The 26424-nt window shown below is 43.3% G+C and overlaps 1 protein-coding gene across 2 annotated transcripts; it reads right to left on the reverse strand.

Annotated features, from left to right (window-relative positions):
* Window positions 1-2555: 2555 nt before the first annotated feature.
* EDN1 (endothelin 1) lies at window positions 2556-15847 on the reverse strand. Of its 2 annotated transcripts, none has more exons than XM_043507029.1 (5): window positions 14534-15847; window positions 7835-8003; window positions 6359-6517; window positions 5951-6064; window positions 2556-3901 (listed from the first exon to the last, which is right to left on the reverse strand). In XM_043507029.1, exons 1-5 carry the CDS (start codon window positions 14535-14537, stop codon window positions 3760-3762), a joined length of 588 nt encoding a protein of 195 aa, XP_043362964.1. In that variant the 5' UTR covers window positions 14538-15847; the 3' UTR covers window positions 2556-3759. The 2 variants fall into 2 exon arrangements, with proteins under 2 accessions (XP_043362964.1, XP_038246793.1); XM_038390865.2 differs by lacking the exon at window positions 14534-15847 and adding an exon at window positions 9435-10061.
* Between the last annotated feature and the right edge of the window lie 10577 nt (window positions 15848-26424).

Below are 26424 nucleotides of genomic sequence, written 5' to 3' on the forward strand. Positions count from 1 at the left end.
TGTGTTTCAGTTTTCTGTCACCTATCTATTCTAGCCACTGATGTATGCTCATCACCAGGAAAGTGACTCTTTCTGTTTCTCATGGTTTTCGAGTGTGTTTTGCCCTTTGTAGGCCTTTAAGATAATGAAGATAGTCTCATTGGTTGTTGTATGGGGGCCTTGTTTGGGCAATTCCAAGACAGACTCTCTGCCATATACAGTATGGTAGCACCCTACCAGCACATGAGTGCAGTTTATAGCACCAAGGTGGGCACAGTCATGAAGAGCCCTAACAGGACTTTTTCTGCTTTATTTGATTTTAAATCCATTTTCAGCACATCTTTTCAGGTGCCAGTTAAAACAGAGTCATGTCCAGAGTCATTAGTAATTGCACAAAAACTTTGTTAATGCACAATTAAGGTTGTTTAATCATGCCTCCTGACCTTCTGAAAACTAGGAAAGAGAATCTTTCCGCACATATGTATTTTACTCTCTAGTGCATGCCAGTTAAGCTTTGACCCAACGTGGAATTCTAAACTTAAGCCTAAATAGCTTTGGAGATATTGCTTCCCCACAGGGGCAATGGGTGCTATGCATTAGCTGAATTAAATCCTGAGGGGCTGAGATCAGTTTGGGAAGGATTAGAGCCGTTTGAGCTCTGGACAGGTACAAAAATTATTAGAAGAACCAAGTGATTTTGTAACCAGGATTTTTAAGGAGAGGGTGCAATATCTCAGGATCTCCTTGCTCAAATAACCCCATATTTGGACCATTAACCCTACACTACACCTTCATAAGGCACAGCAACTGTTGAGACAATCTGAGTCAACATGTGGATTTAAGAGCATTAAGAACAGTTGTGTTTTAAATAATTAGCCACTCTGAACCATAGCTAAGGTGGCACCGCCATTCTGCTATCCACCAAAATAGGTGGTGATATAAGAAAAATGTCAAAAAACCAAACCAAACTAAACCACAGCCCAGGTCATTTGACTCTCAAACTGTATTTTTCCTTCCTACCCTGACAGTGACCATGGCTGCAGGCGGGAGTGAGGGGGCTGCTTTTCTCTGATCCTAGTCTGCTTACATGCCTCAGTTCACACCTTTGCCTTGCTGATTCCTGCGATGTCACCCGGCATGATGCTAGTCTTGTGGAAGACCATGTTGAACATGCTGTATGTTTGTGTTTCACTTAAGCCAGAAAGCAGGGGAGGAAGCATAGCCTGGAGTATTTATTTATTTATTTAACAATGGAGGTCAATCAGTGGAAAAGGAATGAACTTTAATGAGGTCTTTTCACACCTGACAAGGGTCACCAAATCCTATCTGCTAAAGCAGTCAGAGGGCCTATTCCCTTTAAAACACAAGAGATCAAGGTTGCAACCCCCGCTGGAGACTTGTTCTCGCTGAAAAGTCGGGTTTGTAATTAGTTTACACTTCCCTTCACACAAGGGAAGCCCATCTTGGTCTCAGTAGAATTTTCCCAGAGCACCTGAGAGGAGAAATTGGCCCTGTGTCTAACTGAACTATCACAAAAAATGTATGGGTCTATTATAGGAGTGGGTGGGTGAGGTTCTGGGGCCTGCAGGAGATCAGACTAGAATGATCACGATGGTCCCTTCTGCCCTTAAAGTCTATGAGTAACAAAGTGAAGTCTACAGCATCCAGTACATAAGTGTTCTTTGGATTCCAGCAAACAAACCGGTCACCAATATATGGAAGGGTTGCAGAATGTTTTAACATTTCAAATGCATTTTCATTCCATTTGTGTTCTTAATAAAACAAATTTTCAAAATGTTGGACGAACGTAATGATTTATTTTAAAAAGCCTGGTTTTTCAAGCAAAACAAAGAAATGTTCTGTTTGACAAGTTTTTACCAGCTCTATTTCCTTTGGCTGTGGGATTTGATAACAAATTTCATCACATGGTCAAAGTTACTTTTTGAGCCTTCTCTTCTCGTTTGATTTATCTGGCATATAGTCCCTTCAAGCAGCATCCATCCAGCTGCAGCCGACTTAAGCCAATGAACTTGGAGCGATGTAACTGTTAACTATGGATCCATCTTTCCTATGAATACCTCAGGGTCTGGTCTAGGTCCTAATGAAGTTAAAGGGAGTTTTGCCATTAACTTTGCTGGGAGGAGGCTCAGTTCCTCTGGATATAATATTTCTTCACATGTATCCAACCCCAGCAAGGTTACTGAATTTTTGAATGTGAATCCTTTTATACCCTATTAGACATCTCTTAGGGCACAAGCAAGGATCCACTGCCCCAGCTATCATGCAGTTTGCCAGAATGGCTACTTTATGAGTTAACTTTTTCATGAGAATAGATTGCTGACCTCTCACTCAGCCTCTTGCCCCACCTGGAGGACCAGTGGACTGTTTTTCATTTGGTCCTTTTTCACCCGTCTGGCTTGGGTGCCCCCACCAGGAGTTAAAACTTCCATTGGCATAACTCTCAGGACCATTGGAACACATAAGCCTTCCCACTGCGTCCAAGGGCAGTTCCAGGGAAGGCCCAGCCTTACTCCAGCCATCTTTTTGACATCTGGGAATATTAACCATCAGACCAATACAGTAGTTAAAAATATTTATTTCTAAAGATATTTACCTTGACAGGCACAAAGCATTTCCCGATTTCACACAGAAATACATAAAACATGCATAGACCAATATGGCCCGTTCCAATGTATATTCAACATGGTAAATATAAATGAATAATTTGTAGGGACATAAATATTTGTTAAAAAAATAAGCACATCATAAAATTCCATCAGACCTCAGTCAGCAAATTTAATAATGTGAGTAAATTCACTGCTATAAACAGTCACCCAATATTAGCCTTTTGGTTTCATATTAAACAACCCTCTGTCTCCACACATTTACATCAGACAAACGCTGAAGAAATCCTTGATCTAGCAACACTTTCTGTTACACATCAGGGTCAGTGGATTATTGGCAACCTGCAATACAGTACAACCCCTATTATTAGACCTTCAGTTGTCCAAATCTCCCTATTATGTTAAACAAGATCATGTCCCCTGTTGTCTATTATTTATGTAGAAAATTCCTTTCATTATCCAAAACCTTGGTTAGCCAAACAAGCACAATGTCTGCCCCGCCGTTCAGATAACTGTGATTGTACTAGTAAACTAGACTGCTGAAAAAGGCAAAGGGTTGTGGTTGATAAGTAAAGGCAATACTTTGTAAAAATACTTTGGCAGGAGTGCAACATACAGTATGTGAGGTAGACTTGTATCTATGCAATGAGTGCTGATTAAAGTAGCACAGTGTCATTCACTTTCTGTTTTAATTAATAAGTAAAAAAAATAGTCTCTCCTTTCAAATCTTGATTTCTCTTCTTTTTAGGAGTTTCTGTATCAGGTATTCCTTGCATCATCTTTTGGCATTAGTCTTTTATTTTTCTCCCTGAAATCTGCCAAACTGATCAACACCACTCCATTTTACACATTCTTTTCAGAAGCAACATTCAAATGTTCACTTTCTTCTCCTGACAGACGGTTGTCAATCAATGTTTGTTAATGTAACACATCCAATTGGATTCCAGAAGGATGACCTACTAGGTCTTTATTGCTTTTCCTTGTCCAAATACAAGATTTCTTTAGGTTCTCTTCTACCTATCTTTTTTTGTGGGTGAGTGGCTTAATATTTAGGATAACATGCCTTTGCCACGTGGAATGTGAAAATCAAAAGAACTTCGGCAATGCTCTATCAGTTATTGTCAATGGAGGATGGTTAGGGTTGGTAATCTCCCCACTAAGAAGTTGTTTTCAGACTTTCCCAGATGCTTTGTCTTTTATGTGTTCTGTTATGCTTCAGCCTCTTCACTTCATGGAGTGCAGCCTTTAACTTTGCGATACTGAAGGAAGCTTTGATACTGTTACCAATGGCTTCTAGTCTGTAAAAACAAGAAAAACACCAAATACTATTATAAAAATTGAGATCAATCTTGTGTGAATATAATTGTGTGTGTGTGTATATATATAATCAGCATTTTGATTAAATAAATCTAAATCTAGACTTATGAGGTCAGATCCTCATGTGGAGTAAATTACCAGAGATCCATTGGAGCTGTACTGATTTAAACCAACTGAAGATCCAGTCCATTAGATATTGTGGCAAGTCTGAAAACCCTAATCCCCAGAAATTGTGTGTATTCAAATTAAACGATATTCTGTAGTTGTTGGCTACTTTTTACTATTATTGTTTTTTTTTAGATTAAGTGGAACCCAGTTTTAGTGAACTCAGCTAAAGGGTAAAATTTTCAAAAGCACCTAGATGACTTGGGCCCAGATCCACAACTTCCTAACTTCCATTGATTTAAATGGAAGTTAGGAGCCTAAATACCTTTGATGATCTGGGCCTTAGAAACCTAAATCTCATTTTCAAAAATAACTTAGTCCCTTAGGAGCCTAAATCTCAGTTAAAGCCAATAGAACTCCTGTTCCTGTATGCCTATCCCACTTTTGAAAATAGGACTTTGGCACTTTTGAAAATTTTACCCGTAGTCAAATTCTATTTAGAGAAAAATGGAATACGTCATAAATTGCTTCAAAAATAGCAAGGTGCAAATTGCCTCACAAAAGGTGCTACTGCAAAGTTGTTCTTTGAAAAAGTGGGTTCACTCCTATAGGGCTTCATCACATTGCATCACTTACGTCATTCAACTGGGATTACACTGCATTGCAATATTGCCAGCTAATGCCACTCAACCTATTACATGAGGATCTCCAAATGCCTTCTCAACATTAATTTAATTTTGTTTCACAACACTCCGAGGAGATAGGTCAATATTGTCCTCTTTTTACAGATGAGTAAAGTGAGAAACAGAGAAGCTAGTGAATTTCCTGTAGGCACATAGGTCTGATAGTGCAACCTTTACACACTTATATTCCTTCTCTTGAATGGAAGTAAGTGGCAAAGTGGGGAATAGAACCCAGAAGTCCTAATTCCTAGGTCCTGTCTCCTCCCAGCCTTACCCCTTTGTGTGCTAGTTTACACTGGCAGCATTTTGCACTCACTTTGCATACGTTTATTTGACAAACACAAGGGGCAAGGCTGTGGAGAATCAGACCCATGATGTTCTATAAAGCCAGCAATGCCTCGCTGAATAGATGGCATTTTTAACCTGGGTACCTGAATAACTTACATTTCAATAAATGTGGACCACGCATGAAAAATCAACCCTGAATGAATTTCATCTTCTCATTTTACAAGGCTAATAGGGACACATTAATTTCAAACAGTTCAGATCATGCATGAGCACACTAAAAATCAATGTATATTTCTGTCAAGATTTAATTTTCTCGTACTCTGTTTCAGATGTTCTGCTAAGCCTAGTGCACACATAAGAAGTGAGCAGTATGGGGCTCAATAAGCTTAATTGTGCAAGATAAGGATTTAAAGCTGGGATGGCCAAACCATGGCTCATGAGCCACATGTGGCTCTTTTACAGTTAAAGTGTGGCTAGTGGAGCCCCCACCCCCACCTCCCTTCTCCACCTACCAGATTTTTTGTGGGGAAGTCCTCTACCTTTCAGCAGAGTGGTGGGGGAGGGGCTTATGCCCAGTGGGGAGGGAGGTCTCGGGGCTTCAGCCCTGCAGAGCGCGTCTGCTGGGGTCAGGGGTTCAACAGGAGTGGGGCTAATGCTCCAAGCCCCAGCAAGTGCATCCCATGGGGCAGAAGTCTAGGTAGGTGTGTCCCTGCTCTTGAACTTCTGAAGATTGTCTCATTTGGCTCGGAGGGACAGTAAGTTTGGCCACCCCGATTTATAGGATGAGCAACAATCATAAGAAAGCATCAATGTTTTAGGGCTCCATTCTGCTCCCTGTTGAAGTCAAAGGCTAAACTCACACTGATTCAACTGGGAATAGGATCAGTTGCTGTGTGGATACTTTATTGAAACTTCATATCATCAGCCTGTTCAGGAGCGGGTACGGTAGCTCACCTTCTCATTTTCCTGCTGTTAAGGAGTTGCCTATGCACACACTTCAGTCCGCGTGCCATGCAATCTTCACCTTTGTTAAGATGATCCCAGCCCTTCTCCATTGTGGACTGAACCCTGTTTAAATAAAAGAAAACAATATTGCTATTAAAAAACAAGGCTTCGGTCTACCTGGTTACACTTTTACATGATCCAACTTCTTAAGCTAAGAAATGTAACAGATGCTTCTGGGCCAGATTGCAGTATCCTTTAATGATGCTGGTGAGTTGTCAGGCAAGTGGTGCCCCTGACTTCCCTGGGACTATTCACCTGAGTAAATACCAACATGAGTAGATGTACCACAAACTGGCCCTTTACAATGAGTGCAGTTCAAAACTGATTACAACAATAATAATAATAATAGTAACCCACCAGAGTTCTTTTCCTATCTGGCAGAAGTTCAGACACCTCTTGTCTTTTTGGTGGGCACATCGGCATCTCTTGCTAGATTCTGGTTGCTTCCGAGGGGCTGTATCTCCCAGAGACCGTCTTGATCGAGAAGGGCCACCAAGCCCATATGGCACAGTCCGCCTATGATCAGAAAATCAACATGAAAGATATTAATTGAATTCATTGCCTTAGAACTGCGGGGTGTGTTCTGTGTCATCTTATCAATGGGACTGTTTTTGTGAGTAAAGGTGGTGGGACTGGGAAGGCTCTTTTGGTCATAACTTTGGGATCATCAGAAAAATTTGCACTGCAGCACTGTGATTACGGTGTCTGCTTCCATGACTAAGGCATTTTTAATCATGAATTAAGAAATATGAATCAATATGCAATAGAATGCAACAGATTTGTCTGAACTTTGGTAAATTGCAAGTACAGAAAGAATCAATTTTAAAAAATGAGAGAGATCCTCAGCCGGTGTAAATCGGCATAACTCCATTGAAGTCAATATTCACTACACTAACTGAGGATCTGCTTCACCCTTAATAAGGAAAGTGTAAAACTGTAATATATTCTGCATTATACACAAGCCCACTAGTCTATAAAATGTCGTAATTCACAATGGGGTCTCCCAGCCATTCTTAAGAACTAGTGCGGTTTCACTGAATATATTTACAGTTATTTAGGGCCAGATTTTGCTCTGAAGAGACTCCCAAAGAAAATTACCACTCTGGGGGAATAAGGGTGGCAGAAACAAGACACCAGCATTTCACCCTTCTGTGTTTCTCAGTGAAAAGTATTTTATAGCATCACCCATCCAGTCCTAACTACGAAATAGTCTTGGTTGTATCTTAACACTTTAAGAACTCTGGAAAGGTTAGAATTGCTGTGCCTAGTGTTAAAAGTTATTTGCTTCATCTATAAGGCCAAATCCTGCTTGCTTTCCTCATGTGAGTGGTCTCTCCATTAAAGTCAATGGGAACACTGGTGTGAGTACAACAAGCAGGAGATGTGGCTCTATATTAGTATAGGGAAATCTGTGCTAATAAATACTGTTCCCATCCTCAACCACTCATTCCTCTCTAGCCATCTTAAAAAAATATTCCTCTAGAGCAATGCATGGCCTTTTTCAACCTATTTTTCAACCAAAGTAAAATGCCTGCTAAAAACGCACAGGATTCATTGCAGGGTTTCACTTGGGCTGGGTACTGAAGAGCAGTCTAATGGCATGAACTCTTCAGATGCAGCCTATGAGCCCAGGCGCTCTCACTGACCATGCTGGTGCATTAGCTGCACGGAGGAGGTTACATTTGCTGGTGTCCCGGGGAGCCATTGTCAGCGGTGCCCCTTCCCAGCGCCCTGGGGCCCTAATGAAAGGGAACCGTAGCAACCGGCTTACAACAATCGCCCTAAGGCCCGGGTGAACGGGAGGTTAGAGCGTTCCAAGGGCCCGCCACTTACTCCGGGGTGTTGACCCAGATGATATCGAGGTGGCAGAAGTAGACACACTCCTTATCCATCAAGGTGGAGCAGGAGCAGCGCTTGGCCCTGCGCAGCGGCCAGGTGGCGCTAGAAGGACGAACCTCGGCGACGGAAGCGGTCGCAGGAGCGCTCAGCTCAGCACCTAACGCTGCAGGGGAGAAAGGGAGAGCAAGGGGCTTAGCAGGGCGAGGGACCCCGGCAGCTGCTGCATGTAACCATTGGAGCCAGGCGGCTCGGACCCAGGCACGCGCGCTGACGGGAACGCAGTGGTAGGAAGGGAGATTGATTGGTCCCCAGGGCCACCTATCTAGTCCGTCCCCCCCCCCCGCCCCTGTCCTGATCTTTGGCTCCAGGGGCTTGCAAAGCGGCAAAGCTCATCTGCCTGGCGGAGATTGAATTAGTGTGTGAAACACAGTCACACGCAGCAGCTGTACCAGGGCGCTGGATTACAATGCTCACGCTCTCTCCCTGCAGGACTCGGCCCAGCTCTTCTGGGGGCTTTTAACTCAGTGGTTTGCTGGAGATGTCCAGACGCTGGTGCGTTTCCCTGCTTTGTTGTAAGGAGACACCCTCCCAGCGGTTGTTTAAGGGTTCCCCAGCCGTCCGACTGTAGTTTTCCGATTCCCCTCCCTCTCCATGCTCTCTTGGGAAGAGAGCGGGGATTGCAGGCGAGGGAGTCAGGGCCGTGGAAATTGCTCCGGGCGCTCCTGCCGCCGGGCCCTCGGCTCTTCTACCTGTCCCTGGTGTCCCTCCCCATCTTCCCCATGCTCAGGGGCTGTGACGACTCTCTGCAGCCTCTGTCCCCACCAAGGGGGTGGCTGCGCTTGCAATTCTGCATCAGAACTACCAGGTTTGGAAGCCTTCCCGCCTCCCTCTGATTGGGGTCACCCAGCTCCGGGGAAGGCACGTCGTTTGGGGAGGAGAGAGGATGGAAAGAAATCAGCACGCCCATACGATCTGCTTTTCCTAGCCTGGGTGTCGTGAATATAGACCAAGCAAGACTTCAGCGCCCCCAAACCTGCAGGAGTGTGCGGGACAGAAAGGATTTGGGGCGAGGGGTGATTATTAAGCCTTCCCTTGAGTTCCATTCAGTAGTGAGAGGTGACTGATTCACGTCCATTTAACAGCCTGCCATTTCTTATCAGCAGCGTGGGATGGGACTGCGGCTCTGACCGGGCTAGTTAAATCATCTCCGGGCAAGTTATGGGGGCGGGGGGAAGCAAATCCTTTTCAGCGGCTTGCTGAAAACAAGAGAGCAGCAAGCCGGCCCAGGGAAAGCCCATTGCTGGACATGAGCACGCTCCTGATTTAGTCCTACGTGCGCTGTCTGCAGAAAGGACGAGGCAGCTCTGGACCATTCTCCTGAAATCCCACCCAAGGGCCCAGTTTGTACAGCGGGGGCTGCTGAGAGCCACTGAGCTACACCGTAAACCCTGTCCGCGAGGAAAGTCGCTCCATGCCTGGGGCTGCAGCAGCACCCCTAGTTGCAGCACCTCTGGTCCCACCTGGATGTGAGCGGAGCCGCCGCGTCCCTGCTGAGCTCCCTGCCCTCCGTCCTTGCCCCGCAGATCACACCTACCTGTTTCCTGGGCTCCTGGACAGAGCACGAACAGCAGGGAGAGAATCATCTGCGCACAGCCCATCCCGCCGGCCGCTCTTTTGCAGCCCGAAAGCGCCAGCCGCAAGCCCTGCTCCCCGCCGCGGTCAGTTCTCCACTGCGGAGCGCCGGGGGAGCTTTTCACCGCAGGCGCCCGGGGAAAGGAAAGCTGCTCCCTTGGGACGGGGCGAGCTGCAAACCCAGTCACCGTCCCCCAAGCAGCACTGGGAAACCTGCAGGCTCCTGCTGCGGCGCGACTGCCTGAGCGCTTCTGGCTTGGACACCTCTCGCCAGCTCCCTTTTATACCGAACCCCCATAGAGCGGTCAACAGCTCCTGCCTCGCTTTATCCCGAGACAATGTTATTGTGCTATTAGTCACCGAGAGGCAACGTGCAGACCGAGATAAGGCCAGGCTGGAAAGGAAACCACTGCAAACTTCAGAGAGGCAGACGCCGTCTGGCAATCCAGGGGCCGGGCTACACGCTGGCAGGGTGGGCGGTGGGGAGTGGAGAGAGAGCGCGAGAAGGAAAATAAACAGCCCGGGCAGACCCGCCAGCAAGAAACCCGAGGGCAAAGGGCGCCGACGGCACAGAGCCAGCAGGGGGAGCCCCTGCGCCGAGCACCTGCCACCTGGCCAGATGCTGCTGCTTCGGCGGCCGCCGCCTTCCCCTCCCCTCCCCTCCCCCTTCCGAGGTGGCCCGCCGTGGAGACAGCGGAAGGGGGCTGCTTAGAAAGAAAACAGGGGTGCGGAGCACGGGGCTCTAGCCAGCGTCTGGCTGGATTAAAAACATCCGAAACCTCACCGCGTTGAAGCCCACGTGGTTCCCCCCTCCCCCCCCCTTCACTGGTCTAGGTGAAGGAGGCACCGTAGTGCCTGTGCTCGGCTCGGCTCCTTGTTTTCAGCCATTTCATGGCGAGGGTTTGGCTGTTTCTAGGGAAGAGGGCGAAAGGGAGTCAGTTTGGGATGGGGAAAGGCTGCTATCCCCTCTCCAACACCCTAGCTCCCTGGATGCGATAGAGCAGGGGTTCCCAAACTGTGGTATTGGTACCACTGGGGGTACACCAGGCATCTCTGGGGGGACGCAGGAGAAATTGAGCAATGGTGGATTTGATTTATTAGTCATTGTATGTATTGCATGTTCATTTTGGCTACTCAAAGAGGCTATAAAACTCCCTGGAATTTGTTATATAAAATAAGGTGGTTAATTTACTTCAGCATCTATCAATGAGAACATAGATACACAGAGACCCTAGAGACCACAGAGAACATAGATACACAGAGATACACAGAGAGCCCTCACCTCCAATCACCCTACAGAGCAGATTCAGGGGCCCAGCAGTTACCCAGTCTAACCGAGCACAGAACTGAAGGGTGGGGGCTTTTTTCAGTTGTATACCTTCCACTCTAACCATATCTGTATGTAACAGTGAAACATGGACATAAGGCTAAAGACAGGGAGTGTTAAGAAGAACACACAAAGTGTCAGCAATGAGAAGGGTAGGGGTATGCAGGCAATTGGTAGATCTGGAAGGGGGTCTGCAATAAGAAACGTTTGGGAACCTTTGCTATAGATCACACTCATAGTCTTTTTGAGGGGGCATCGGGAAGTGCAAGAAGCTGCCTATTTCACTGAGAAGTCAGGGTAGACTAGAGTTTCCCTAGTGATGAAAGGGTCCAAGGAACCTGATGAATTGAAAGAAAGAAAGAAAGAAAGAAAGAAAGAAAGAAAGAAAGAAAGAAAGAAAAGAGCTAGTCTCCTTTTGTTTTTCTCTTTTATCCATTAAACCATAGGTGTATTAAATAGCATTAAATGTAGGTCATTTTGCTACATCCAATCCACTGCAAAGAGATATGCATACTTAATACCATATACATTTTAATAATAATAATAATAATAATAATAATTAATAGAGATTGCAAGGTCTTCCAGGCAAGAACGATGTCTTTCATGAAATACCTAGCGCAGGTATAAAACTGGAAGTAGTAATTGTAAGAAGAATGAATACAATAGCATTGCTAACACTCAGATCTATTTTTTGTGATTTGGTTTTGGTTCCTTTAGAACATGCCTGTCCTGTTTGTCAGTATTTCTGTCACTGGACAGAACAAGGATTATAGCAATGACATGGTATGGTGTGCACATCAGGGGCCTGATCCTGTTCCTTTGAAATCATTTAACCCCCAGCTATTGACTTCATTAGGAGCAGGAGTAGGCCCCAGGTGCTGGTTTCTGATGTCCTATTTATATTGTGGTCTCTTATTTAGATTCATGCTCTTTATTTGACAGTTCAATACATTTTTAGTGATTATTGCTGGACACCAGCCCTTATTATAAAAATACATTAAACCAGATAAACTAACTGAGATGGCTTTCATCTGAATGGAGCTCACATGAACAAAATATGCCTCTGATCAAATGTGCAGTGATAATACTGAAAAATGTGCCTATTTTACCCCAGATAGATAGTTACCTCATTATCTGTTATATTTTCTTCTACTTCCCTATGCTTACAGACATTTCCTCAGTTATGGCAAATATTGAAGTTGCTAAATTAAAATCTTGTTTAAATTATCTCAGGAGAATGAAAAGAGTGAGCTGTAGCTCACGAAAGCTTATGCTCTAATAAATTTGTTAGTCTCTAAGGTGCCACAAGTACTCCTTTTCTTTTTGCGAATACAGACTAACATGGCTGCTACTCTGAAACAAGTTTTTAAGTGCCATCATAATACATTCATCATTTTTTCTGTACAGGAACTATCACGTTATATTTGAGGATGTGAGTACTGGAATAATAATAGGGTTCTATCTATATACACACACTACTACTGCTACAGAATAATAATCCACCAGCAGTCATACGTTTTAAATATTGGATGCTTTCACTCCAGCACAGAGCCTCAAGATGCAGTTTCGCAAGTAACTCTGGGTTGTTTGCCCAGTAAACTGCTGGTTGTATAAGAAGTATTAGTAGCACATTAAAATAATATACTTCATTTTCATTGCTATCCAAATGTTGGGAAAGGAGGGAACTGCATTCAGAAAATGGAAAATGCTGACAGAACGACCGTGTGGGGTGGAAGATGTCTCTCTACTTCAATCAGTTTTTTTGTGTAACACCAAAGAATGTACAACTTTGCCAGGTCTGTCACTTAAAGATGGCATTACATGTCAGCATTTTTTAATAAGAGATTTTTCCAAAATTGCCATTTCCAAGAAATGCATCTATCAGTGCAAGATATTTTCTTTTTCTCTGTCAAAATGCCTTGCTAGAATGTATTGGGTTAGCTGGTGGAAATGGCATGTAGACTCAGAAACATTTTTTCCCTGGAGTACCAAAGCAAAAACATCACGTGGTGGGGGTTTATTAAAATGCCATTCAATTTTTCAAAAACAAAAACATTGGTGATTTATGGGAGGGTTTTAAGTATTAGCATTGACAGAGATTTATCTATTCTGGTTCAGCAAATCGTGACAACTATATTTCTTTCTGATTCTGGAACTAGCTGGGAATAAGCTGGTCCTGGCATCAGAGCAGACTCAGAGTTAGGTCCAACTGCACATAGATCCAAAGGAAAATTTCAGCAGCCAGGGATTACCAGGGCAAAGAAAGACTGCACACTCTTTCTCCCAGGCCATGCCCCGTAAGCTGGGAGGTGTATGGCACTTCTATGCCATTCAAAGACTGCTTGGAAATGAAATTCCACGAAGGATTAGATTCACTGAATATTCAGCTGCTTTGCACCACTGGAGTGGCACAAACCAGCCAGAGCTGGGGCTAGAATTTGACCGAGAGTCATGTTTTGCAACCTGGAAATCCAAGGTCACGTTACGGCTTCCTACTTATTCAATAAATCACTCCACTGCATATGAAGCCCATCTCCCCCAAATCTTTGGTGAATAGATGGGCCTTGTTAACACATTAGGGATATTTTGGAACAATTAGAGAGCTGAGGGTCTCTCATGGAGAATAACCTTCCAGCAGAGTTTTTTCCTTTATACTGAGGGAATGCCAGCTTCAGCACCTCCACTGACGGCAGCTTTGGCAATATAGTGTGGGGAGCAAAATCAACTAGACAGGCAGGTTCTGGCTCTAGAGTTCCAGCTGGGAATTGTCATGGCACTGACTGAATTTTCTGCAGGACATTTTGTCCAGTGTCAGAAATAGAAAATGCTGGCTTATCACAGGAACAATAAGCGTAGATTGCAGAACTGGTCCTTTGTGTCTAGAGAGCAAGGGGAGCAACTTGTTGTTTTCTATGGATTTGAAACATAATATTAAGCAAAATGAAAGTTACACAATCCTTCCCTTCCTTGTCAGGGTTGCCCGTCTTATGTCCTGGACTTTCCAGTCGTTCTTTCACTTAGCCCCAGTCTTATTCAAACACCACACTGAAGGCCTAAATTTATGGCCCTCATGAGTCATCTCGTTTGATACCACACAGCTTGCTTTCTATTTACCCCCATTCACTCTGTCTACTGACACCACTGCCACTGGCCTGCTCTGCTTGCTCATTGGCCAACTGAAAGGTGAGTCCATTGTCAACCAACCTTCTTCCTTACCTCCAATTAATGAGCTTCCCGAAAGGACATAAAAACTGCTCTCTCCCTACAGTTTTGGAGCTCGTAAAGTGTTCGGGTGTCTAGCCATAATGATTAGCAGATATTTCCAATTCAGCACATCACTAATAATTATGTGGTTCCTCCAAAGTGTCCAACCAATAATTCTCACACACCCCAAAACAACAAACCAAGAAAAAACAGCCCCCCCCACCACCACTTTCCCACTCCATATACTCCTCGGGAGGAATCTATAGTGCTACATTTTTGTTCCACCTGGACATGGGGTAAGCATTCCTGACATAGACCTTTAGCAGCAGACTATAGATAAGGAATGATTATCCTGTAAACAGCACTTCCTGTGTAAAATGCCACTAAAAGGCAGGCATAAAGGGTATGATTCAACCTGTTGGGGGCCAGCATAAAGGCCCATGGTCTATGATCTCAGCCCTAGTTTGAGTGTTTAAGAGGTGCATGGGGTGAACTTCACTGTTAATACTGAGAAGAGAAGAGACACTTACACATTATCAGGAGTCATTTGGCACAGGCATTGTCAAAGAGTCTTGACAATCAACATGGTCAGCCAGGAAACACTGGACTAATGTGATGCCATGAAGAACCTAATGGGAAAGTACACAAAGGCTGCCTCTATCATTAAGAAATCAGGTGCTGGGACTGTATTTTAACATATTGGCTAGTGTAGATGTGGATCACTGCCCTCTACTGGATGGAATCAGAACTGTGTAACTAATGGTTTGTGTCATACTCTAAATGAGGAGAAGAAATATGGTTTATCCCTATTGTCATTGGAAAGTTCCAAGTGGCTGTTGTGTGCAGCATGGTGGAACCACCAAATTCTAGAGGGCCCCAATGTGTCCTAGTATCAATAAGGATTAATTTTCTGTTTAGTTCACTAGGAGCCAGTATTTAGTGCTCATCTTGGTTGCATAGTGTTGTCATACCATGGTGAGACTGGCTTAGGGATCCGTGGATAGTAAGATTGGCAGGAGAATAGGTAGGGATCCAAAGGCTAAAGACTAGGGTGGTAGTGCTGGTGTTTGCTTTTATTGGGCTTATCTTTTTTTTTTTTCTTTCTTTCTTTTAAATGAGTGGAATTTGGCCGTTATTCTTTGGGCCATAATTGTTTGGGGATCTTAACAGCAATGGGCAGCCATTGTGATAAAAATAATACTAATAATTATTTTCAAGCTTGCTAAAAATAGAAGAAGTGAACTCTTGGGTACAGCAGCTGAAAAAAATCACCCTCCATTCAAATGTAGGAGAATGTTGGCTTTACTGAATGCCGTTTGCTGCCTCTTGGAGGGTGAAGAATGATGTCACCTGAAACACAATTACAAAGATTCAGGTTTCGGAGAGATAGCTTTGTGTGCCTCCCTCCCCCTTTTCTTCTGTTTTGCACAGCAAAGAGCTAGGAATGTCAATAATTAGCTAGGAGCCAAATCAAGGATTAGGAAAGGGAAACATTATGTGGGAAGAGGAGAAGATTTAAATAGTCTGGAAACAGATAAAGAATCCACGGAGCTTTAGGTGGAAGGGAGTTTGCCAGTAACACCATTTCTCCATTCCCCTGGATGGCACAGTTGTCTCACCCCTAGTATCTTGGCTGAAGGGGGAGTGGTGCTGTGGTCCCATAAATGCAGGACATTGGGGATATTGAATGTACTTCATCCTCCTCCATCCCAACAAGCTCTAGAAGCTTCTTTCATCTGCCCCACAATTGCTAAAGAGAAGTAGAGTACCTGAAACAGAGGAATGGACTAAGCAGAGCTCCCCTCTGCTTCCTCCCTGTGGACTTAGACAATGCTGGGCCAGGGACCAAGGCTCCTAGCACTCTTCCTCTACCGCAGTCATCATGTAGATGACAGTGGGTCACTCTCCCCCTCCCCCCCAACCCCTGAGGAGTGGCCGAATATATTGCACCCATAACCACGGAATCTGAGCGCCTAATCATGTTTATCATTCTATCTATTTTTATTTATTAGTTGTATTGTAGTAGCCCAAGGAAATCCACAATCCTATTGCACTAGATGCTGTACCAAAAAGTCTCAGTCCCCTAACTGTTGACATTATAAACAATTGACCGTAACATTGTGCTAGAAGGCCAGCTTTGATTTCTCTTTCCAACTATGGTATGTAACTTTCTTGTATGAAAAGGAATTGATAGAACATCTTTCTGTCTGGATTCTGGGTGTATTGACTCATATTCCACCCAAAGTGGGACAATGGTTTTTTTAGGATTGCCCAGCAAAATTTTACAGACCTAAGAGGATTGTGTACTCTAAATGTACCTTTTAAAGCAGCATCTCGACTTTTGCTTTTTAGAACTTACCTCCTGACAGGTTTGCCCATTCCTAGGGTTTTCTGTTGCTTTGTTCAAAAAGGCTAGGCCTTTTACTTTGTACAATTCACTGGGGGCCAAATTTTCTTAGAACTCATTTTTAGACTTTTAATGTTTCCTTAAAATTCCTAGGTTCTCTTCAGGTTATACAGACCTCCCATCTTTTGTGTGATTGTATCTCAAAAGACCCAAAACAATACATAATTTTTAATCCAACCTGCTCTCCCCTTTTCTCCTTGTATAAGGGATTCATGGAGATTAATTAAATTAGCAAAGGCATTGTTCGGAGAGTGGTGCTGGAGATAATTATTTTACATCAATAGCCCTTTCCCTGGAGCAGTTAGCACCTTTTGTGGTTGTGAGACAGTTTGCACTGATTCTAGGGTTAGCTGGGCTTTGATGCATGTTTGCTAGTTCCAGTGGTGTTTGTGGGTTTAGGGTTTTGGGTTTGTTTTGTTTTGTTAGAGCTACCAATGCACATTATGCAACATGAAATATGTTTACAGTTATAGGAGTTGGTGTTTAAAAGAGGTTTGGGGAAATGCTACACTGAATATGGCCCTGCTTACCCTTTATTGAACAGCCACCACTGTGAAGAGGAGATGCAGCCTAGTTGGCTGCCTCTACCTGTCTCCAAAGCAGTGGAAACTTCTGCTCCACTTCCAAACTCATTGCCACTGGGGTTTCCTAACATTGTCTCATGGAAACTAGCTCAAACGAACCAATCTTCTCAGCATAGAAGAATTATCCATTGACTATCTGAGCATCTGGAATTTGAAATTTAAGGAATGAGGCCATCTTTAAGGGCTCTCTCTGAATAAGCAGTTTGGAGCTCTGGCTATACTAGGAAGTTTTACCCAAATATTTCCATGTGGGTGACCACCAGGTTCAGCAGAACTGGGTTAATGCTGGTGGGAACTCTACTGCGGACATGACTGGCAGCTGGATTCATTTTTTTCTATTGGGTCAGTTAAACCTGCTTTTCAATAGGATTATCCAATATCACAGTAAAACACAATGGAAGGAGCCTTGTCTACATTAGGCCTCCCACCTGTGCTAACACTAGGCTCAGCTGAACTGGTGGAAGCACCAATGGGAATTTTATTTTGTAAAGATTGCCCCATTTAGACCCAGATGGAACAGCAAAATACAAGAGGCATCTTGTAAATGCAAATTTTCCTATTGGGAACTACAGTTTGGCCTGGTTTAAGGACCAGTAGTTCTAAACCTGGAGCTGAGACTGTACGGTAAGTGCATCTTCAGATGAATATAGCAGTGTAGGTGTACACTGTAGGACATGAGGTGGGGCAAACAAACAACAGAATGCATGTCCTCAAGAGCTCACACTTTAAAAGGCTTGAATGGGTATAAAACAATATGATGCAATATGGAATGAACCTGGAATGGTATCTTTAAAGATTAAATAATTCATGGAAGAGATAGGCTTCTATATATTCAGTGGTGCAAATAGAACTCATTTCTTGCTGGTCCTGCACTCACAGGAGGGACACAAGGGGTGCATGTGACCTCCCCACATGACCCTCTATGTCACTCCTCCCCACCCCCAGCTCAGATCCCCCTCCCTCTCCCAGTCCCCTCCGACACCGCCCTTTGTATACACAAACATCAACATGCTTAACTACTCACTTTCCCCCCACATATGTAGTATTCAGTCTGTTTATATGGAATATGGGAGTTGGGTGAGGAGCCATTTCAGCATCTGTATGATTTATTAAAAGACAAATTTTAAGTAGAACTGTATCTTAAACTGCTTTATGGTATTGTACCCAAACATTGAATTTCAATGGGGGATTCAACTTCCTTTATAGGAACAGAACAGACTCTTTCCAGTCCACAAAAGTGGTCCATGGTCATGCAAATAGTTCCATTGAGTTCAACGGCACTGATCAAATGATTAAGGGTTTGCAGGATTTGATTCCAAGTTTGTAAATTGTTCTGGATGAAACTGACAATGTCTGAGTTGTCAGATCAGAAGGAGCTTCATTCGAATAAAGGTGGGCAGATATGTGATAAGTCTTAGCTCCATTGCTAAGATGAGGAACATATTTTCAGCAAAGTTCTTGGCAGATTCCTGAGGCAGCCGGTTTAAGGCCATCAGTGTCCAGCATTATAGTTTTCACTTATAGTTCTCTTACTCACAAAGCTGGAAAATGAGGCATTTGTTTTCTTTGTTTTTCTGCTCCAGTTCCAGTTAACAAAATGCATGTTAGACCAGTTTGGCTTCAAAGAAGAATTCTAGGTACACTAGGGACAACACCTGATTCCCGTCAGGCTGCAGAACTGGGCTGACATCAGAATCCAAACATCCTCTGGACAGTGCAAACAGAGGCATTCCTCTAATGATTTGGATTTGATGTGATGTCATGGATAATTCAGACCAATGGGGAGAAACAGAAACAAAAATACAGTTTAAACACCTTCTGTCCCCCATACCCCTCCATTTAAAGAATGAATGTCCTTGTGGAGCAGAGTGCAGCCCCAAGTCTTTCCGGTACCCCATACCGGCTTAAAATCTCTCACCGGTACTGGTGGGTACCACTCTACTTGCACTCCCGTGTATATTTATCTGCATATTGACATATGAAGGGAAACACTCAACATCTGACCAGTTTTGGTTAGATTTTCTGTGATCAATCTCAATTTTAAGACCAATTCTTGCCACAGAAATCCCTCTACCATCAATGGGAGTTACACATAGAGCTTGAAATGAAAAGAGACTGAGAGCTATAGCATCCACCATCTTCTAACTGGCCAGTCACACATTTCCAGAAAACTCAAGTTTTCACAGTATCTAATGTCCCTTCATAGTTCTTAATGACGACATCTTCCCCATCACCCTCCGGCTCATTCTGTGGAGACGAGCACTTTGTGTTTCTCTTGCCAGTATCAGGTTATAAAAATGGGGTGCAGGGTGCTCATAGTGGATTTCAGTGGAGCTAACCACGGATCAGTAGGTCTTATACAAGGTATATAAAGAGCTTGTAAAGAGAAAGCACTGCATGCATCACAAGACAAAATTTCAGCCCTCCATTTATAAAATAAGCATTTTCATTTAAAATTATAACAAAAGTCGAAATCCTGGTGCCAGAAATATTTGATCCTGCAAATTCATATTTCCAGAGAGGGCCCTCGTTCCTCAAAATTTAACTAAGGCCTTGTCCACATTCAAAGTTGCACCAGTCTATCTTTAACTCAGTTTAAAAATGGATTTATTTAAAAAAAAACCCACAGTGTGGATTATTTTAGATTTAAGAGGTTTATCTCATTTTATCATCAGTCAATTCCTTAATGAATTAAGCTAAATTGAGAAAAGACTGGTTTAAACTGGATTAAGAATGTCAACCTAAGGTTTTGCACCAGTTTAACTAAATCAGTTTTAAAATTGCACCGTTCATTAAACGAGCACAACTTTGATTATAGACAAAACCCAAACTTAACACAGAGAACAGTAAGGGGCAGATCTAAAAACTGATAGATTTTCTTTTAATGTTGATTGGGTTTGGATCAGAGAGGACCTAGCATTGCCCTTTTGCATTTCTTTCCAGAACTGTATCTATTCTCAGAAGAGTTGGCACTAAGTTTGCTAGTACAAATATGGTATGTTATGTTATAAATAAAGAAATGTAACTAATTAGGACTTTACCTTTCATTTCTATAGCCCTGTGAATGACATCTTTGCCTTTAGATATTCATATTTATTTCTAGCTCGTTTCCAAGGGGGGAAAAGAAACAAGAAGTTTTTAATCACAAAGGAAGCATTCTGTAGATGTATACTAGGCAACACAGAAATGCCCATTTCCTCTTTCAAGAGAAGTGATTGATTACACATTCATCACCAAGATGCTACTATCTTAACACCACTCATATGTGGGGAAGAGAGTGGGCAGCCCACCCAGTTATCTTTTGACAGATTTACTATTCACACAGCTTTCCCCAAATTACTCTTTCTTCCTTGATTTCTTTCATTACAAGTCAATCCTGTTTATCTACAAAATATTCAGGATTGATAGGGATTCATTATGATGAGTAGGTGGCATTTCCAAGGCTGGAAACAATGTGTAGTTTTTGCTAGACACAATGATCAACTATCAGTATATATAACGTGTGTGTGTGCAAGTAAAACAGTGGAAACCAAGTATATTAGAACAAACAAGCTATTACAAATCCGTTGCCATTAGAACTTCACGTTTCTCACTTTGCTGCACCCCACAGTAAACTGGAATTTCACAGCAACTTAATGGATAAAACCCAAATCCTTCATCTCCAAAAACACTGATCCAGTTCAGTTAAAGAAGAATCTCCATCAACTGTCAGCAGTTTATGGCCTATGGTTCTGATTCTAACCCATAGAAGACAGTGGTATACAAACACACTAGTCAGTTCATCACTATGAATTACATACATCTACTGTTTATTACTGGGTTGTAGGGAATATTCACAACTAACTCCTGTTGGGCACTTACAGCATGCTGCCTTGGAGTAAAGTAAGGTGTTGATTAATCACATATAATATAAACTGCATTTTTATAAGAATGAAAGGACTTCTTTTTGCCTTATCAACAAGTAGGATTATTTTCTCAAAGGATATTTCACAGCCCAAAGTATAAGAGTGCTCCAAGGCCTGAGAAATATGATCAAACTATGAAGGAACTGGGATGCAAAGCAACCTCTAGGCAATATACAGAAAATAGCACTAGAGTGTAATTTAGCCACATACCAGCATATTTCCCTCATCTAACAATGTGGGTCAAACTCAAGGAGCTCAGGGATTAAGCCTAATATGGACATGATGAAGAAATATCAGCTCTTTTACCATTTAAGGACTGGAATCCCAATTAAAAAAAAAAGATACTATCTACTGAGCTTGCCCAAGGTCATATGGGGCCCAAGCACCCACCCCAAGGTTGTAAAAATAATAGCCATTTAGGCCCTGATCCCACAAAGTTATGCATGTGCTTAACTTTCAGTATGTGAGTTGTTCTATTGACTTCAAGCATAGCTTTATGCAGGTACTTAAGTGTTTGTAGAATTGGGGCTTGAAATTTGAAATTTCCTTTGATTCAGGTAGGAACCATGTCTTCCTATGTGTGTGGACAGAGCCTAGCACAATACAAATAATAAACAACAATGCAAGTCTTGCTTCCTACTGAGAGGTACCTGGGAACCTAGAAGTGGGAACATCACATGGTTTGCAGGCATCTGTGATCAACCCTGGGTATATACAGGGCACTGAGTGTTAAACTGGAGCAAAGATGAAGCTCAGACCAGAGGCTTTAAGTGAAATTTATTATCATCATCTTACCTCAGCATTTTATATTGCTGCCTGTCATAGCAGTGGCTGAGCACCTTTTATGTAAAATAATTGCAATAGTGAAGTCCTTAGTGGATTTCATGGAGTCTCTGACACTTCTCCTTTTTTTGGGGCGGGGGGGATCAGGAGAGGGGGGAGTCCTTGGTTTTAGTCTCTAAGTCAGGTGCATTGCTCCTAGGAAAGGTACTGGGATAGGTATTGCCCTTCAGCTTAGCTACATCAGCGATGAGGTCCTCTGTGTAGGTTTGCATCAAATATTACTTAGGTCACAACCCATTATCAGCAATGGCAACTGCAACACCTCCCAATGTTGGTGACGGGTTATATAATCCATGCCTAGGAAAACCACAATACCCACTGTTGGAGCTCTCTTCCATTAGCACAAATAGAAAAAAAGGACTTATTCTCCTCTTGAGAGGCAGTCACCTTCAGTGAGAGTTACTCACATACATGGAGTGCAGAATAAACCTCTTGGTGTCTCTTCCATGACAGAAAACAATACAGTGGAGGTTTTATTCTTTTATTTTATTTTTTGAGAGAGACAAATAACAGATTTGTGGGGAAGGAAAGAGAGGGAGGGACAGAAAGGAAGAGACTAACCAAGGAAGAAGAAAAGAAGAAGAGGAAAGTCAAGAGGAGGAGACAGAAATACCAGGAATATGGTTGATTTTCAAAAGGAGTTTGTCCATCAGTTACTAGACAGTGGATCATCAGGATAGGAATCAAAATTTCAGGATTGTCAAAACATGGAATAGGTATGAAGATTCAGAGCGAACATCCCAGAGGAAATAACTAGAGACAAAAAGAGAAATCAGACTCTTATATCACACTACACTGAAGGATCTGGTCAACTATTTTCCCCTCCCTAACGAGATTAAAAAGGACATTGATATTGCTCAATAAAAGATACCACACGTGATGATAATGAACAAATGGAATAGCAGCCTTTGCTCAGTGCATGAACTTTGAAGCTGGGCTTTTCAAGACAGCCTGAAAGGAATTACTTGTAAACTGAACACATTTGATCCGGAGTCCTTCAGATGCACCAAATACAGAACTTCAATGCCATTTTTACTGCCATTTTGCAGATTGAAACCCCGCTTTAATGTATGGTATTTCCCATCTCCAGTATTTTTATCCAAAACCCATTCTGGTAATTTCTCTCATAGTTTTGCTGGATCTGCATTCATTGTCCCTGTTGAGTCCTGTTTGTTTATAAGAAGAAGAAACAGAAAAAGTCATTCAACCACAGCACTGATATCTTCAGCTGGAAATAGGCCCCATATTGTTAATATTCATTTTACAGAGAAGAAAGGGAGCACGTATTTTAAGCGTTCCTGCTTTAACAAACAGATCAGGCCACCAGGTGGTGCTTTGCTCTAAAGTTTGCTATCAGGAGACCAGCAATGTAGCAAATGTAGGCTGCTGCATTTGCATCAACAAATTACCCGTGGGATTAGCTTAGAACAACTCTGTTATTACAGGTTTCAGAGGGGCAGCCGTGTTAGTCTCTATCAGCAAAAACAACAGGAGTCCTTGTGGCACCTTAGAGACGAACACATTTCAAAAGCTTATGCCCAAATAAATGTGTTCGTCTCTAAGGTGCCATAAGGGCTCCTGGTTGTTTTTCTGTCATTACAACCACTAAACATGCCCTTCCTGTGATGGCAGATGATAGGCGAGAACTTGAAGCAGCTGAGCCTTCCTAGCCTTTTTCACCAAGGTTGTGCTAGAAAAAAACCCCTTCTTTAGCCAAAGGAAACCTCTGCAACTAGAGAGCTCTTGCACATGGCCAGAGATCTACTGTATCGATTTAGGGCCTGACCCAAAGCCCGCTCAGGTCAGATGGAAGGCTCCCTCCCATTGGTTTTCAGGGGCTTTGGATCAGGCCCTTACTCCTGAAAGCAAGCAAAGATGATGGCAAACACCTAGCCCACTGTTTTTAAGTTAATGGCAGAAAAAAACCCATGTCAGCTAGAGAACTGGTGTCAGTAACTATGTCCTAACAATAACAGACCTAACACAGATCCTTCTCTCCACAGCGACAGACTGAGGGCCAGAGACAGCTGTAGAGGCTAGGCACCCCCTTTTCTCTTGCCTAGAGCCTGTTTTGGCCTTTTGGGTGGCATGAGGGGGTTACGAACTGGGCAGAAACTGCCCAGGAAATATCCATGGTGCAAGTGGTATACCCAGATAATGTAAAGCTACTGAAACGGCTTTACACCCTCCCCATCTTAGTCCCCAGTGTAGGGGAAGGGAGAAGGCCTGGCTGGAACATGGTACTGGGGCTACTGCAGCCAGAGCATTAGCTAAGGCAGCCCTAAGTACAGGAATGCAGATTCAGGGTCTGTAAAAGTGACGTGCTTTACACCATTGAGGAAGGAGAGTGGGACAGGTGGGTTCATAGCCTTTGGATAGTCACTTGCCAACCCTTCCCCCCAATTACTCATGCCTATTTGTACGTACAGGCACATGCACACAGGGGAGACAGCATAGGCCCCTGCTTTGAAAAAAGCCATTTATTACACTCTTACCCCTACATCTGCAAAGCATTTCATGGGCCCCCGGACATGTCACTGCCATCAAAGTACTTGACAATCAATCACAGGGCTGAAACCCCACACAGCTCTTTGTCTGCCAACTAGGCAGAGCTATCCATAAAAACTGCAGCACCCCAAGACAAATTATGCTGGCTGCAGTGTCCTCTGGTTAGACACAGACGTATTTGCACTTGGGATTCTCCCTTACCTCTTGGTGCGTTCATTGGGTCATTTGTTTTGGGAGTGGCTCTGAACAGCTCTGCAACGGAAACATCAAGGAGGGAGAGGAAAGCCAGGAGAAAAAGGGTGATTGTGTCCCAAATGGAAGGATATGTGAGGAGAACCACCTCAAAAATTCATTCACAAGGCAGGATGTGTCCTGCACTGGTGAATATCTTCCGCGACTTGCACTGTTGTCCTGAATAGGCTAAAGGATTAGCTCTCAGACGTGTTCTCCAGCTGATCCCATGCTAAGATCTTTATGTGGATTTGGGCTGGCTTTCCTGCACCAAGTCCTTTGACCTAGTAATACTTCAGAAATAACCTGTTTACTCTTCACCCCCCCATCCCTCCAGTTTTTTGGGTTTTTTTTAAATTCTTCTCACATAACATTTTTAGAGAGTCTGAAACAGCCTTTCCAATAGTTTTAGTAGTTAGGGGCCTGATCCTGACATCCTTACTCATATTGGTTGGTACCTTACTACACATGTACTCCCACTGAAGCCCAAGGGAGTAGTCACAGAGTAAGGCACTGTAACTTGTGGGTAAGGGTGGGCAGACTGAGGCCCTGGATGTTTTAAAGGGATGTATACACAACTTAGTCCTTTAAAAATAAGCCACTGGGTAACCATTTCCCTTCCTGTACCTTAACTGAACATTTGATCCATCAGAGTGGAGCGCCGATTGATCACACGGTTCTAAAATTCACCTGGAATGAAAATGACACGCTGCTATCAGAGCTTGCAACCATTCTCTGTTAACAGCACTCTCTCATATGCTCCCTGGGAGAATCAAGGAAGGTGCTGCCATAGGAGGCCTTATCTTGAAGATGGGAAGAAATCCCAGCAGTTACAGGTTTACTCTGAGGGCTACCTGTTCAGCCACACATCAAGTCTGAATAAAAACTAAGCACCCTGTTGTGGATCAGGAGGAGTATAACACAAGGGACATTTTTGCTAGCCCTGAAGTGGCAGCCAGGGTGCATATATCTGACATATATCCGCCTAAATCCACACACTCATTATCATCTTTTCAGTGGGAGGGAGCATTACTGATGCCTCAGCCAGTACAAGATGAGCCCACACCAGGTTCTCTCCCAAACAGTGATTTCTGCTATTCTCTCTTTTTCTTGGCCTTGGCTTCCCCTTTGTCTCCTCCATTACCATTTGCTGGCATAGGACAACTGCAGGAGACCCCTTAGACATCTGCACACCTATGCTGAGGATAAATATTTAGTTTTGGCTTATTGTCCCTGGACCTGGCTTCTCCATACTGCAGATGCACTTGCTGTCCCTTCCCAGATCATCACTGAGCCTGTCTGCAGGGGAAAGCCTCCATTTAGAAAAGCCTCCATTTAGCCTCCATTTGGCCTCCATTTAGAAAAGCACATAAACACAAGCACACAAAAGTTAATGCAGCTTAAACATATGATACGTTACGCATGTGCTTAAATCCTTTTTTGAGTAGGGATGACAAACATGGGCTTGAATGCTTTCTTGAACCGAAGCCTTTGTTTATTGAATAGAATGGTTGCTTTATACAACATCATGGATGGTTTAGACATGACAAATCCTGCATCTTGGCATCGGGTTAGATTAGACAACCCTTGGGATCCCTTCTAACCCTACGGTTCTATGAATCTCCGATCTGGCTGTTTCTAGGAGGGGAAAGAATCTGAACATTTTCTTAGCTTTTAACAAGAAAGGGGTGACATGCCCACCTCTCTTTGGATGCTGTAGCTCACCCTCATTTTTGGAGGGGTGTGGAGGCTAAGTTTGATCTAGTCAGAAGGCACACAAAAATCTGAAAGCTGTGGATTGAGGTGAAGAATGCATTGTATGATATTTAGCATATGATCATGTGACCCACCAACAGATAGATAGAGAAGAAGGGGAAAATCCATTGCCCACTGTAAAGTTATTTAACGTTCAGCACTAGGGAATAGAGAGTATAGGGAGGAGT

The sequence above is a fragment of the Dermochelys coriacea genome, chromosome 2 (genome assembly GCF_009764565.3).
Source record: "Dermochelys coriacea isolate rDerCor1 chromosome 2, rDerCor1.pri.v4, whole genome shotgun sequence".
Lineage (NCBI taxonomy): Eukaryota > Metazoa > Chordata > Testudines > Dermochelyidae > Dermochelys > Dermochelys coriacea.

Bases quoted from the DNA above. Each gene is read 5' to 3' on its own strand.
- EDN1 (XM_038390865.2), bottom strand. From the start codon at position 9,498: ATGGGCTGTGCGCAGATGATTCTCTCCCTGCTGTTCGTGCTCTGTCCA. The intron at 8,004-9,434 runs GTAGGTGTGATC...TCTCCCCTGCAG, and splicing joins TCCAGGAGCCCAGGAAACAG to CGTTAGGTGCTGAGCTGAGC. The intron at 3,902-5,950 runs GTGAGCTACCGT...TTGTTTTTACAG, and splicing joins AACAGCAGGAAAATGAGAAG to ACTAGAAGCCATTGGTAACA.